At 42.0% G+C, this 15766-nt stretch overlaps 1 protein-coding gene across 2 annotated transcripts in view; it reads right to left on the reverse strand.

Moving 5' to 3' along the window:
- The window catches only part of sbf2 (SET binding factor 2), a 108062-nt gene that overhangs the window by 22576 nt on the left and 69720 nt on the right, over positions 1–15766 (reverse strand). For both annotated transcript variants that reach the window (XM_063475334.1, XM_063475326.1), the window contains exons 18-29: positions 10685–10855; positions 10118–10389; positions 8932–9104; positions 8601–8674; positions 5527–5722; positions 4545–4672; positions 3192–3367; positions 2913–3046; positions 2614–2815; positions 2169–2365; positions 1842–1982; positions 258–341 (exon numbers count right to left, since the gene is read on the reverse strand). In XM_063475334.1, the coding sequence (XP_063331404.1) occupies positions 258–341; positions 1842–1982; positions 2169–2365; positions 2614–2815; positions 2913–3046; positions 3192–3367; positions 4545–4672; positions 5527–5722; positions 8601–8674; positions 8932–9104; positions 10118–10389; positions 10685–10855 (1948 nt within the window). The remainder of the gene's footprint in view (positions 1–257; positions 342–1841; positions 1983–2168; positions 2366–2613; positions 2816–2912; positions 3047–3191; positions 3368–4544; positions 4673–5526; positions 5723–8600; positions 8675–8931; positions 9105–10117; positions 10390–10684; positions 10856–15766) is intronic.

A 15766-nucleotide genomic window follows, 5' to 3' on the forward strand; every position in this document is an offset into this window, starting at 1 on the left:
CAGCAAATAGCTGCTTGATACTTTCAGCCTGGAGAGTAATGCTTCAGAGGTTACCCAACACTCATAATGTACGCTATAATCAAAACTCCTTAAAGTATGGTATGTCTGAAGAGATCTCTAAGCAGAAAGCACAAATCCCTGTTTGCTGACTTTCCTTCAAATAACTATGTAATTGTAACAGTTCTGGTGTTTCATATTTCACCTGGCAGCAAGGACGCACATGAAGTGCCAAGCAGGAAACAGAGAAAACCACTCACCTCCTCTAGTAAAGCTGTTTGAGAATGGGATGTCTAAATGGACAGGAGCCATCTTTGGCATCCTGGATATCCTCCTTTCACTGCCTGGAAAACATTCACACAGCACACAGGTGTCCATTACAAACACACGGAGTAAACAGTGAGGCACGAGTGAGATCTAAGAAACTAAACCAAATCTGATTTTAGGATCACTCATTGTAGCAACTTTTGATCAGACTTAAATCCCACTTTTCCCATTAAGAACCGTCAATGTGACATGAAAATTCAGTTAAATCATAATCATGCACAGGATTTGTGCTTGTGTGTGTGTATATATAGAGTTTATTCAGGATACAGGCAGAAGGAGGTGAAGTCAGAGGAGATGGATTGGGTGGTCAGTGACCTCAGGCTGTCCTTTGATTCTTACACAACCTTTCATTGTACAAAATTTCCTTCTTAATTTCAATAAATATTACACTCTGTAACTTTCCCATACAGTCACTCTCCCCCATTGCACTCATACACACACAAAGATAAGGTGGTAAAAAAATAACTGCTGACCAGAGCAAACACAGAAAGGAAGAGAACGACTACCTGAGAAAAAAAACACAGAGCCGCAGAAAACTAAAATAACTTCGTGGAGTGCAAGTCTGCAGTTTTTCTGAAGACGTGAACTCTGTGTGGCCTCTTTTGTCCCTTTTGAAACGAACTTGTTCCCCCCCCCCAGAAAAAAATAAATTATAGCACAATTATGGTCAGTGTAACGGTGCTATAAACGCTGTAAAGCGGCATACTGTAAAGTTGTCTGATGTAAGGTAACAACCAGTTTTTGCAAGCTGGATTTACTGGAGATTTACACAACTTGATGGTGGAGGTCAGCCACAACCCGAGTAAAAGGTTGTGCTCTTTCTCATGCCCTACAGTTTGACCAACAGCCTTTAACGTTCACTGATAACACTGATGGCAGCCGTCCATTTATTGTACATGTCCTCATTTCAGGCACTCGGCACAGACCATGGGTGTGTCTTTGTGGGAAAATGAAATGAGAGAGACGCCGTCAGTGTTTGACTTACGCCGAAGATTTAAGGCTCAGAAATCAAAAGAACAGAAGCATTTTGTCTCCATTAAGTCAGAGACTGAAACAGGAAAAGGAGTCAGATTCTCACATCACTGAGAATACTGAGAGAAGTTTGAAAAATCCTCGCTGTTGCCAATCTTAAAATTGTGAAACCACAGGAATGTTCGGCCCAAAAGTTGGAACCAGTGAGTCCGTGGTGATGAAAGGAGCTACCTCAAAAAAATGTAAAGATAGTTCTCAGATAGAGTTCACAGATTATATCTACCACTAATTTCTTCCCATGGAAATGGTCAATATACTATTCTTTGGTTCTAAAATTGATGAAAATGTGGCCTGTTTCTCAAAAAAATACATTAAGAATAAAACATGCAAACCATGGCAGAACTGGGTCTGGGTCTACCATCAGCACAGTGGACAGAAAGTAGGAGATGCATGTTAACAGATGCCAACACGAATCATTATGAACCTTTATGGTGTTTGTGAGACATAAAATATACAGTGAACATTACAATCTTCTTAAAGTGTACCTGGCGAGAGGCCTATCAGGGAGCGGTTGGTCAGGGTGTTGTTTCCATTCATTTTAAAGTAGATCGGGATGGAGTCCAGAATAGCCTGCAGGTACTTCTCCTGTTCAAGACTACTGGATGAATCCGAGGACGAGGCAGGGGCTAAAAAGAGAAAAATGTGAATGACTTTCATAATAAAAGCTGTTTGAATAACAGACTTTGTGATAAGAGTTTTATATGGAAGATTTATATGAACATTAAAAGTTTTTTTTTCCACTAGTTGCTTCATCAGAAAACCTGTAATCATTTACAAACAGAACATCTGTGCCTGTCAGCACGTAAGCACACCTGTTGAGGACGGGTTCTGCGACTTGAACAGCCCCACTACACTCTTGCCATGAAAGCCTCCTGAGCGGAGCAGAACGGCTTTGGTGCGCGGGTGTTTCCAGCACACAACAGGCAGACGGTTGTGTCTGAAGCAACGGGCTACTTTGTGTAAACCGCTGTCCTGTACAGCCTGAGGAACAACCAGCAGTCCCGGGTAGCTGTCACAGAGAGAGAAAGTGTGAACATCTGTCTAACATCGGTGAGCTGCTGCAAAGCCACACAAATATACCCGCAATTAAAAAGCCTCCTGCAGAGGTTTGTGTTTTTGCATACAGGTAAGAACAATAATCAGTCAAACACCCCCTCCACAGGCCTTTTGAGATACTCAGGCTTGCCTACTTATGAAATCGGTGACATCAGCACATGTAGGGTAAATAAGACAACCTCTAGGTGAGAGGCCGTGTACCTGCGGCATAGCGAGTAGAGTCTGTTTACGGCCGTGATCCTGAACTGCTCGCCGGACTTGGAGCGGGACGAGCTGGCGGTGATGGTGCCCATGCCCAGACGCTGGTAGTCACGGAAGCACGACTGCTCCACAAGCTGCTCCATGGTGGACTTCTCCGAAGCTCTCAAAGTGCTGCTGGGTGGCGGCTCACCATCGTCTGATACTACAACACAAACAGCATTTTCTTTAGTTAGTTTTTTCCCCCCTTTCCCATTCTTCCACGTCCAAAAGTCACCACATTAAAATATGTCGCTTCTCACTTGAAATATCGTCATCTTCATGCCAGGTCATTCTGCTGCCTCTGTCATTCTTCTTCAGCGAGGGCTGGCTACCTCGGCCCATGGTGATCTTTCCAGCCCTCTTTGCTCCCTTGACAATCGTCTTTGACAGTGTTCTGCGAGGAGTACAGAGCAGAAATGATTTACTGTGGCATCAAAACCCACTCATAACAATATCTCAGATAACCATGTGTGAGACTCATACTAGTGTATGATTCATGCACGGAAACAACGCTCGGTGATCTGGCACGCATTACAAACCTGAACCCAGTGTTTCTCTCTTTTTGCTTTGGAAGGATTAGTTGAGGTGCTGTTTGTCCTGCAGCAAATGCAAAGGAGCTGAAGATGGACTGTGGGTAGCGGATTCTCTGCAGGTGCTTCCTGAAGATCTCCACCATCTCTGAGCTCACCTCCTCATCAAAAGCCACTTTAATCAGCTGCAAAAGACAGTTGGTTAAACCAACTGCTTAATCACACAAGCAATGATTCAAATACAGCAGTTCAAGTGCAAACTGCAAAGGTGAAAAATGAAGCAAAAACTGACATCTGTTTTTTCTTTCTTTTAAACCTGATGCGACTGGTGAGGGATAGGTCTGCTGAGAAACGGAGGGATGCTGCTTTATCATTTATGTTTACTCCAACAAGGACCTCAATTTACAAGAAGAACTTCAGGTTGTATTAAAAAAGAGGTAAAACGAGCAACTGAGACCAGAAACTCATGAGGAAAGAGTGACAATGACACTAATCTGACCTAAGTACAGTCAGTGCACTTAACCTCTAGACCATGTTTGTGCTGTTTGTGCCTTTGGGGCCATTTTAAATACATAATCTTACACATAATACGGACTGCTGTGTGTTTACTTTAACTAAGAATCCACCCCAGAAGTTGTGCTTTAGTTTTGGTGAATAAAATTTTATTATTGTATATTATTTAGCACTAATTAACTGTTATTGCACTTTGTTAACCAAGCTACGGAGAATTATTTAACTTTTCATACATATCTGATGACTTCTGGCTCCAACAGAACAAAATGCCAAAAGACCAAAAATACATGACACCACAAACCAATCAATGGATGATGTCACAGTGTTTTTTATACGGTGGGGCATCGTGACGCACTTTGCCAAGTTGATTTAAGAGAGATTTAAGAGATTTGCTCATCTGTACCAATCTGCCCACATATGGTTTCTGCACAGACACGTACACCCACAGAACAGCACAATAAAAACTGTAGAGATGGCCACACAACTCAAGTGACCCGCACTCACTTCCATCATCCCTGGCAGTAAAAAGACAGGAATGAGCCATAAAATGTTTTACAACGGTACATCCAAAGAGTAAAAACACATGCTTGGCTGAAAATTATAATGATGTGCCACACCGAATATTTGAATGTTACAGTGTTATTAGTTGTCCACTCTTTTAGTTTGTGATGTGCTTTTTTTAAAGACTCTGTTGCAGCTCACCGAGTAACGAATGAGATCCAGTTCATAAAATAATGTGAAATAATATTTGAGTACCACATATTTAGCTTCAGGCTTCATCCTCTCCCACCAAGCAATTGAACATCGTGTATTCATGCTAATTTGAGAGAAGCGTGCTTTAGTGTCTACCTGAAACGTTGCAGAGCGGAGCTGCAGGCCTTCCTGCATGTTCTGCTGCAGCTGGTTCTGGATGCTGATCTTCTTCTCTTTGGTCAGAGTGGACACTGGGAAAGCTCTGATCACTGCCTGCTCCCCCACTGTATACAAACAAACCAGCATCTCATTATTATACATACAACCCCAATACTGCATGCCCATGATGTTCAGTCCCTCAGGTGCATTAACGCCGATGGCAGCTAACATATCTGGAAAGGTGCCATCCGTGCTGAAAGGTATATACAGGTTTTAGAGCAACATATGCTCCGATCCAGACTACATATTTTTCAGGGAACACTAAACTGCATACTGCTTCTATTACAAAAACATGGCTTCATGGTAAAAGACGTGTGTGCTGAACTGGCTTGCCTGCAGTCCAGACCTTTCACCAAGTGAAAACATTTGGTTCTTTCATCAAATGAAAGAAGACAAAGAAGACCCAGGACTGCTGAGCAGCTAGAATGTTATATCAGACAACAATGGGACAACATTCCTCTTCCAAAAGTTCAGAAGCTGCTCTCCTCAGTTCCCAGACATTTATGGATTCAATTAGATTCAGTTCAGTTTTATTTATATACTGATGAATCACCACAACAGTTGCCTCAATGCTCTGTGGTTAAAAGAAGAGTGGATGCTACACAGTGATTTTTTTGAGACATGTTGCTGCCATCAAATTCAAATTTTCCTTAAAAATGTTCTGTCTTTTTAAACATTTGATGTTTTTTATGTTCTGTTGTGATTAAAATACGAGTTTAAGAAATTTGTAAATCACTGCATTCTGCTTACATTTTAAACAGCGTCTCAACTTATCAGATTTTGGGTTAGTATCCAATGCCCCTTACTGACAAAACAGACTTTTGCTTTTTTAGTTTAACACTGAAAATTAGCCAATAAAAACAAAACATATGAGTATTTTTCCATTTTACTGAGACTGTTTTTGTGGTTCAGCACTCACCCAGTGGATCGTGTGGGATGCCTTTAAAGATGATGCGGTACGTGGTGAGAAACAAAGCTCCCTCTGCTGGCAAGATGTGCGGGCCCCCAAGGAGGCCCCCTGTGGCCTCCTCCCTGCCATTGGGGTCCAGAAGCACCCGCAGCCCCTCCGAAACCAACTCTTCCCCAGGAAGCAGCGCTGGACGCAGAATCTTAGGCTGAGAGGTAAAAGCATAATAACCCATCACATGCAGTGCCAGACGCACACACTGTACCTGTCTACAAACACATGCGAGCTCCAATTTAGACATTTTTCATTGACAATAAGGTGCTCAAAATTAAGCACATGTGCGTCACTGAATCAGATTTAAAAGCCTCAGGAAATCAATTTGTCTTCATAATGTCAAATCACAGCACCGCATGAATTTCTTGGACAAACTTAAGCTACGCACAAACGTCATCATTGAATTAAAAAGAAAAAACACCCCACACATCTTGCAAGCGCACTAGTCATCAAACGGCGTTCAGAAATTAAACATCCAACAAAAACAAATTCCTACTCTCCGCAGAGGCCAATTTACCATTTCTACTCTCCTGAAAAACTCATGATCTGCTTTTTAAGTGAAAATGTTTCTGTTTTATGCAGCTCATTGGACTGAGTAAGCACTGGTTTTCACTTTATGTCCTCAACATGTCAACATCTGGAAACTGACTGATGTTCTATAGGTGAAAAAAGTGCATCACAACAGACCTTTGTAATCATATAATTCAAAAAGCAGCTGATACACAGTACATTCTGTTCCCTCCTTTAATCATTTTGCAATAAAAAACAACCACAAAAAAGGTGCAGTAATGGCAGTCGAATTAAATTCGTAGGTCTTTACGTTGGAACACATACTTGTATAAGCGGCGTCTTTTAACAGTAAATACTTTTCATATTTGTGCGAATGCTGATTCAGCTGCAATGGCTGAAATTAGTTTCGGTTTAAACTCGCTTTCCCAAAGACGCGTGTGACTGACTCATGTCTTTGTTTCGCAATTTGTTTGATAATTAACTGGCTGCCGAGTATCTACTAAAGCAGTATCTACTATAAGTCAACAGTCAGGTCTGCACCCTGCGCTGCTTCGGCTCCTTCTGGCCTCCACAGTCAGCAGAAACACTCAGTTGTTCCATTGTCACAAATGTGCATGAGGAGGGACGTTAGATCATTCACAACATTTCCCATTAAGGCCACAGCTGACCTGTGGGAGCGAAGCTCCAGCCAGGAGATAATAATAGCTTCTTGTCCTCGAATGAACAGCGAGACCAAGAAGAAAGTCCCTCTGCACCTCATTACTGCTGCGAGCTCGGCTGCTTATTGTTGCTGCACCTTAAAAGCATTCGCTTTAGGGTTATTGCTGTCATTACTACTATTCAGGCTTGTCACAAAGCCAGAGTCGGTGTTGTTTACACACTTTCAGCATTTTTTGGCATGATGCTCGCAGCTAGCAGTCCAAGATGGAAGCCCTATCCAACACATAAACATGTGAGTAGCTAACCAAAAGCTGCAGCAGACAGACAGCTCACCGCTGTGTCCAGGTTGCTCCCTAAGCAGCATTGGCATAATGTTTTAATGCATGTATAATTGTGTGATTTATCAAATGCTGGCAGGCGTGTGGTAGAGCGAGGTCCAAAAGACCAAGTGGTAAAATATGAAAGCGTGATGATATCTGGAAAACGCTGGATGACATTAGCTGGATGCAGAGTTGGAGCAAACCAGACCAAACTGAGCACGTGGACTAAACTAAGAGACATGAGTAAAAGTCTTCATTAAGTCAACAGTGCAGAAGAATACAGTGTTTAAAATGAGTCTGTGGTTGTCTGTGTTAGCTCTGCACAGCCTGAAGACCTTTCATCCTGTTTCAGCTATAGCATGGTCCCCTCTGTAACCCTGATTTAGATAAGCGGAGGAGGACAATGGACTGGATGGATGGAAGCATTATGTCAAGTAATCCAGATTTCTCTTTCTCAGTTATCAATAAAGCATAGAGTATATATATAAAATATAAACATCACCACAGCAAATGGACTGATTCTCTCACCCATTCACACAAACACTTTCTTCTATGCTTTTAAGTGCTTTCTAGCTAACATTCACGCACATTCATACCCTGATGGATGCATCGGAAAGCAACACGGGGTTAGTATCTTGCCCAAGAATATTTGGCATGCAGAGCGGGGGAGCCAGGGATCAAACCACCAACCTTCCGATCAGTAGATGACCTCCTCTACCTCCTGAGCTACAGCCATAGTGACGTCAGCTATTAACCATGGCGGGGCGGAGCTCACTAAGAAACCAGACACGCCATCAGGAAAGTGTTTACTGAGGTCTTAAATAAGTAGCAGTCTATAGACTTTTGTACAATTTGATTTTATTTTGCAATCAAAGGATTCGCCCCCTGCTGGCCAGTGGTGAAAATGCAGGATTTAAGGAAGGCTATACTCATCTTTTAAATACAGTCTATGACATAGAACCAGATGCCTCAGATGTGATCTGCTTTTTCATATTTGCCTGTTCAACGAGTTCTTTTGGCATATAACTTTTAGCTTGCGCCTGTTGTTAGACAATAAAGCATGTGATAAAAGCTTAAATTAACAAACTATAAAAGTAAATGTGTGTGTTACCAGTGGACTCCTCACCCATTTGTAGTAACTTGCAATAATATGGGTCCAAGGTTTGGCTATCAGACAGATGACTCTAGGCTTCTCCTGGAAACTACTTGATCAGTTTTTTCCCCCTAACTGTACTGTCATTAACTTTGAATGTGCTAAGTAAGGCCTGTACAGTGTGAGATGTAGCTCTTGGGTCTTTTGCACTTTCTCTGAGCATTGCTTTGTCTGAATCAACTGCTGATGATCAATTAATCAAGTGCATTTGATTAGCAGCATCTGGCTGCTGTTTACCCTCCTAATTCCTATGGAGGCAGTAAGAGTGTATTTAGTTTTAATCATTTGAAGACTTTTTCATGTGAATGTAGCTGCATAAATACTGTATATACAGCTGCTGGGTCTATGTAGCATAGAGTTCCAGCAGCTCAGTGAAAAACAGCACTCACCTTCTGAATAGGAGGTAACCTCCTGCTCTCGCGGTGAACCGCCTCCAGCGCCTCAATCTGCATAGCTACAATGCCTGTAGGTCAGAAGCTGGGGTCAGTTACCATGTGTACACACACACACACATACATGCACATGCATGTGTGTGCTTTCTATCAGGATGTGTATTTACAGGTTTTACAGCTACTTGACATGCCAGGAGTTTAATGAGCTCACAGGCCTCTGTTGCTGTTGGCCTGAGCTGAGAAAACACAAATCGGAGGTTTTATTCTGAATACAGCTGAGGGAATCAGGGTGGTGACAGAGAGTGAATAAATACAGTTAGTGCTGTACCTGGGATCATGCTGTGCAGGCTCTTAATGTGCTCCTGTGTCACGCCGCTCTCTGTGCACACCTTATCGATGAAGCGGGCCACAAACCGAACCACAGAGTTGGCGACGTCGCTGTTTTCCGAGTCCTCAAACCCACTTTCAGTATCAAAGCTCTCTGCCACACTGCCAGCAATGCTGTAAACACATACGATGACACAATGAAAATGAGAAAGGTCAAGCCACCATGCCCAGGAGGAGATCTGATCCTAGATGTGAGAGTTGTGTGCTGACAGACATGGATTTAAACATGCACTGTGCTAAAGAGCAGTAAAGGTGAGAGTGATTTGCAGCCTGGCATGAGCTGAGTGCTGATGCCTGGATCACTGGCTCAGACTCTATTATCCAAGGAGAATGTTTCACATGAGAAACTGATGCAACCTTCCTTTTGGATGCACAAATACTAAGTGATGAAATCCAAATGTCCTCTGTGGGAAACAAACAAGTCTGGGGTGAAAGCAAAAGAAATTGAAAGAACTTTTCCACATAAATACATTCTTGGCTGCAGCTTTTCTCTCATCTTATTATAAATAGAAACAAAACACATTATAAAATAGCAACATTGTGTTCTTGTGCAATTAGGAACAAAATGTAAAAAACTACAAAAAGCTACATCCTCCTGACCTTCAGGGAAACAAGAAATGACAACAAGAAAATCTACATGAATACCTTCGGTTTTCAGGGGAAGACGTTCAAGGAGGGGATCTTCCCCTGTTTAATTGACTCCACAGTTGGTACAGAACATAGGAAATCACTCCCACTCCTATTTGGTTTGGGTAAGTACAGCGTAGCTCCATTATAAGACAACCTGATGGTTTTAAAGTTTCCAGCAGAAGTAAATGAGCCGCACACTAGTTTCGTGCAGTAGCGATGTGAGCCCACAGGATGGATGTGGTCCGGAAACAGAAGGGGAGCTGCGATCCATTTGGCTAAATAGGAAGGTATCATGTAGACCGCGAGCTCTGCCACATCCACCCACATGCTTATCATCACCTTATTAAGAGAAGCACACATACTCCCAAATCATGAAAACCGACCTGGAAGTTTCCTTCCAGATAAGACTAATCGCTCTACCTTGCAAATACAGAACAAGCCAAAAAAATAAAAAAAAAGTTGCAGTCGTGTTTAAGATGTTAAACCGCTCTCCTGACCTGTTTGTCACAATGCTGTTACTGCCGCTCTCCCAGTCAGTTGCAGGGGTGTTGCGCAGCAGCTTGTTCTTGCTGCTGTCCAAAGGCACCAGCAGGTAAACCATGAGGCTCGCGTAGTGGATGGCCTGGCTGAACACGGTGCTCTCCTCGTTCTTCACGAGCTCCTGCTGCTTGTCTTTGCTCAGACTGGGCCATAAACGCAGCTGCTCTGCTGCTAGGTCCATGGCTGTCTGCTCTTCATCTCGGTCCGCTGCAGGCACGGCACCAGCATCCTAAAGGAGGTAGAGGCAGAAAATAAACATCTTAACAGCCTGCTCAAAAACTTTTGATATTCATACTGTCTTTGAATGTAATTTTGCTAAAGAAGCCAAATGTCATGGTTTGTTGAGCTACTTAAAACCAAGATTGCTTTGAAAAGCGTTATTTTGCATTTATATTCGGATATTTGCTTGAAAACTACATATTAGTAATAAATTATAATAAAATTATTTTCTCACTCTAATTTTTAGTTTAATAGACTTAAAATTGTTACAAAATGTGCAAGAGTCCCTCCTATCCCTGTTTTACCTTTAATGTGGCGGTGATGCCCCCCTTTTCCTCCGGGGTGTTAAGATAAAGGGCTCGGATCTGGCTCTGTACTTCGCTGTAGAAAGTGGCTTCCCAGAACTGCTGGTTGGTCCAGATGGGATGGTCCTGTATGCAGGTGTAGGCAAACTGGTTCACCCCCGGAGCCAACTTCTACAAGACAAAACGGAGATCACACAGTGAGGACAATGTGGACAAAAAAAGAGAAAAGAAGCAAGATTACACAGCAGGCTGTTTGGTGGTTAGTTTTCTATGTGGGGCTGATTTTTCACTGGATTTGTGACCGACACTGCATGTTTGTGTAGACACGCGATCTTGTGTAGAAAGAGAAAAGAGCCCTCGTGAATTTAAATCTTGGGGGTTATTAAATGACTGACTGATGGAGTAAAAACATAAAAAAAACCTAAAACCTAAAACAAACAAAAAAAGGATAGAAAAAAAAAAGTTTATGTCAGCTCCGACAGTAAAAGACACTCACCAGATGTTTGACTGTCGGGCTTAAAAACAACGAATGACAGTCTCATTGTTTACAATTAAATATATGTTAGGACAGCAACTTCATTTCCTGTTTTCATAAAATCGAATTCATGTATCAACTAAAAACCTGACAAAGTCAATCAAATCCTTTTTCACCCCCCGTGAGGACAAACACACTGGAGCATGTGGCTCCACAGCCAAACAAAGGCACAGAACTTTATTTTAAATTCTGATGGAAATCAAAGCGGGGACGCAAATCATCTGCAGTACTCTGCAAAAGTCTTGAATCAACCCTAAAGGAGGCAGACTTTCTTGGAATTTGTAAAGTGCTCTTGAGCAATAGTTCTCCAGCTTTCTGAATAGCTATCAAAGCTTTTCTTTGGACACTGGCTGCTTTTTCAGTATTTTTGAGTCTAGTGCTTGTACCTGACCACTTTCAGAGAAATGCTTTTGTTTGTTTGTTAGGCTACTTAACGCTGACCTATGAATCACTCAAATATGACAAGGCGCCTAACTCAAGGGACAGAACCAGTCATGTGTCTGCACATAGCAAAAAAACAATGTTAAGTTAGACTGTTACATGAACTCATAATTTGTTCCCTTTTTGTTTAGGTGAACCTACAAACAATGCAAAAAATGAGGCGATTCCTCAGAGCTGTTAGACAAAAACTTGGCATATCTCAGCATGATTGTGTATCGTGTCCTTAAAACTTTTAGGAATCTGGAAAAAGGGAGGACAAAAGCAAAAAAAATACAGTAGTATCTACAGCCACCTGTAAAACACAGTGGAGGATCTGTCGTGGATTGAGCTGCACTTCCACCAGTGGTGCTGGGAATCTTGTTAAAATCGGTGGAATTTTGAACAGTGTGTCCGATTGAAGGTGTTCTTCAATTCTTCAATTTTCAATCTAACAATGATTCCAAACACACAGACAATGGGGTAAAAGCAAACCTAGATAGAAATAAACACTCAAGTGAACACCATCAGTCATGGTGTGGTCTCCCCAGAATGGAGATCTCGACATTATTGCAGCAGTGAGGGATCATTTTGAGAGAGAATGGAATTAAAAAAGGCAGCAAACATCCAAAGAAGAGCTTTAAATGTCTTTCAATAAATCTGGTGATGTATTCCTGAAGGCTACTACTAAATAAATTACAAAAAAAGGTTACCTAAGAGTTCAGGCTGTGTTCAAGCATAAAGCTGGTGATTCTTTCATGCTTGTTAGAACTGTACAGACGCTGTTTTTGCCTGATATACTGTTTTTTTAAAGTATGTTTAAACAGGTTTCAATAAATCATTCTCATTTTGTGTGGTTCAAGACTTCTTACTGCATAAACACAATTATCAAGCCATGAAAATACACATTGGACTCAGGTCTAGAGCCTAAACGTCTCTCTTTTTCTTCTCCTGAGGATGAATACAAACACTCCCCCAGCCTGAGCTAAAATATCCTGCATGCATTATTGGAGATATAACTTCTTAAACAGATAACAACTCCTACTGATGAAGCAGCACACGTTCTTGTGCCTACACTAGTGAAAAACAACAGTGCTGTTGTTTTTCACTAGTGTAGCCCAAGCAGTGAATCACCTGTTGCTTACAAAAACAGATTCTGAACATACTGTACCGTCCTCAGCACAAGACAGTATGTTGCTGCATACTGTACTGTAATAACACATGTTTAACCACACTGAAAGTGGTGGGGAAACAAAAAAATAAATAAATCACGCCACGAACAACACGATCCAAATACAAGCACGGCGTGCCATTAAATTATCATCCACAAACCAAACACCCACAACCGTCCACCTCCCTTCAAAGTCTGATAGCCATATGTAAGGCTGAAGGCTTTTATTAGATTAGCTTCTGAACCCTCCCCCTGAGCCGGACACAAGACAGTGGTTTCTATTATCACTTTATAGTTTGCCTTTGAAGGATGAGAACTTTGGAGGTGGGGATTACTGTAATTATAACAGACAGAACCAAAACAGTTTTATTCCCAGTGAAATGGGCCAGAAGCCAGAAGCCAGGAGAGCTGGGAGCTAATGCCCGCAGCTGCAAGCACATAGCACTGATAACGCAAGTCCTTCTGGAGCTGTGTCTTGTTAGCGGTTTATGGGTGTTAACAGGTCAGCGGTTTTTCTTCATAATTCAGACAAATGTGGTTTTCCGCCTTAATAACACATGTAATTGAAGAAGAGCTGGCAGGTGTGTCTTACTGTTTAAAAAAAAGTGTAGGTTAAACCTCTTGAAAGAAAGAATCATTCTGACATGTTGACACACAACTGAAGCCGAGCCCTCCTCCGCTCGTCTCCTAATATTAGATTACCCAAATGAAACCGCTTTTTCGGGAAACATGACTCTGCTGAGCGCAGCAAATTTTCACGAGTTTTCAAGGTGTTTAAAATAAGAAGCAATAACATGCTGCTGGCTGATGACACAGGCCAAGACAGATTCAAATGATCACAATTTAGAAAAAGAATGTGAAATAACAGTGTAGGTTACTAAAGGTCAGCTGTTTTTGTTGTAGCTTTTTACCCTTTATTTAATGTTTTAGGTGCATCATTTTACATTGACTCAAACCATGAATACTGCAGTTATATAGTGAACACCCTAGCTCTGCAGTGGTAGTGCAGATCCTGCACTGGTTGGGGCATTTCTTTGTGTCTCCACAGGTACCTTCAGCCCCACAGATTAAACAGGCAGGATATACCATGCAATGAAGAACTGATATGATATTAAGATATACACTCACTGACCACGTCATTCCACCTGCTCAACTGCTGTTAACTCAAATATCTAAATTAGTCAATCACATGGCATAAAAATAAACACTGAGGCCTGTAGGCATGGTCAAGACGACATGCTGAGGTTCAGATGGAGGATCAGAAAAGGGCACAAAGGTGAATTAAATGACTTTGCTGAACTGCTGATGAACTGAGAATTTCCCACACAACTATCATTAGTGTTCACTAGTAAATGTCTGGAGTCAGTCTGCCAGCTTGAGGTCAGACTGCCTCGAGCTGACAGAAACACAAGAGTAACTTCAAGTAATTCACCTGTTAAAACCAAGGTAAGAGCATCTCTGAATGAACAACACATCAAAACCTCGAAGCAGACGGGCAACAGAAGCGCAAGTCCACACCAAGCACACCATCACCTATGAACGGGAAACTGAGGCTACCAAAACAGAAGATTGATGTCTGATGAGACTCAATTTCTGCTGGTACATGGCATGTTATTCAGTTCAATTCAATTCAGTTTTATTTATACAGCACCAAATCACAACAACAGTCACCTCAAGGCGCTTTATATTGTAAGGTAGACCCTACAATAATACATACAGAGAAAAACCCACCAATCATATGACCCCCCTATGAACAAGCGCTTTGGCAACAGTGGGAAGGAAAAACTCTCTTTTAACAGGAAGAAACTTCCGGCAGAACCAGGCTTGTTTATGGACGTGAACAATGGTTTAAGGCTGCTGCTGGTGTCATGTTGTCAGGTATATTTTCTTGCCACACTTATCCATCCCTTTATGACCACAGTGTACCATCTTGTGATGCCACAAAGTTCAAATGATCTCAAACTAATTTCCTGAACATGACACTGTACTCCAATAGAGTGACTTTGGACTGGGGTGGAACAGGAGATTCACATCATGGATGTGCAGTTGACAAATCTTCAGCAAATGTTTGATGTTGTCAAACATTTTAATATGGACCAAACTCTCTGTTCTGAAGGCAAAAGGGGGTCTAACCCTTGAGGCAAGTATAATGAATGGATGGTGAATGTATGCGTGGTGGCAAGCCCAATATGTTGGTCAGAATACTACTATAGAAATAATGTTGAGTTTTTCATGAGAAAAACAAAGTATTTTCCATTTGTAACAGCTCCTCCTGCAGGGCCTTGCCATCAACTGTTCCTAAATGATGCCTCAGCACTATGACACACAGTTTACCTCTCCTTCCATTTAAACCACTCGTACAAGACACAGATTTCACCTGACGCTTAAATGCAAGCTGCCGGAAGACATACTTGTAGACAACATTAGGATGTCATTATGAGAACTCGTGTAGATAAACTGTTTCCGCAGTGCAGGAAATGATTAAAGACTCGTACCGGCAGAAGCACCAAGTGCACGCCCTTAATATAAATATGGGAATAATCCTTAGGCACACTGGATAAAATGACAAAGATAAACTGAAGCTAACAGACCTGCTCAAACTCAGTAGGAGTGGAGGGATGGAGCTAAATTGATCACAGCTATAAATAAATACTGACAAATAGGAACAGAATAGCAGCCCCCTAGATGGTACTGTGCTAGCCTTTGTCAGTGTCTTGCAAGAGATGCTGCGAGGGAGTGTGTAGTTTGTGTAGGAGGGTCCGAGTGTGTGCGATTTGCTAGTGGCTGTACTTCTTGACTTATCAGGAGTTTTTTAGGTCATTTCGACCCAGGTTGGCTCTTACTCATTTGTAAAGCACCAGACAGATGTGCAAGGAGGAAGGGAAAAGGGAAGGAGAAAAGAAAGGAAAGGGAGGAGGAAAGAATAGAAGGAAGCAAAGATGAAGGGAAGGAGGGAGTA

The sequence above is a fragment of the Pelmatolapia mariae genome, linkage group LG1 (genome assembly GCF_036321145.2).
Source record: "Pelmatolapia mariae isolate MD_Pm_ZW linkage group LG1, Pm_UMD_F_2, whole genome shotgun sequence".
NCBI classification, from domain to species: Eukaryota; Metazoa; Chordata; class Actinopteri; order Cichliformes; family Cichlidae; genus Pelmatolapia; species Pelmatolapia mariae.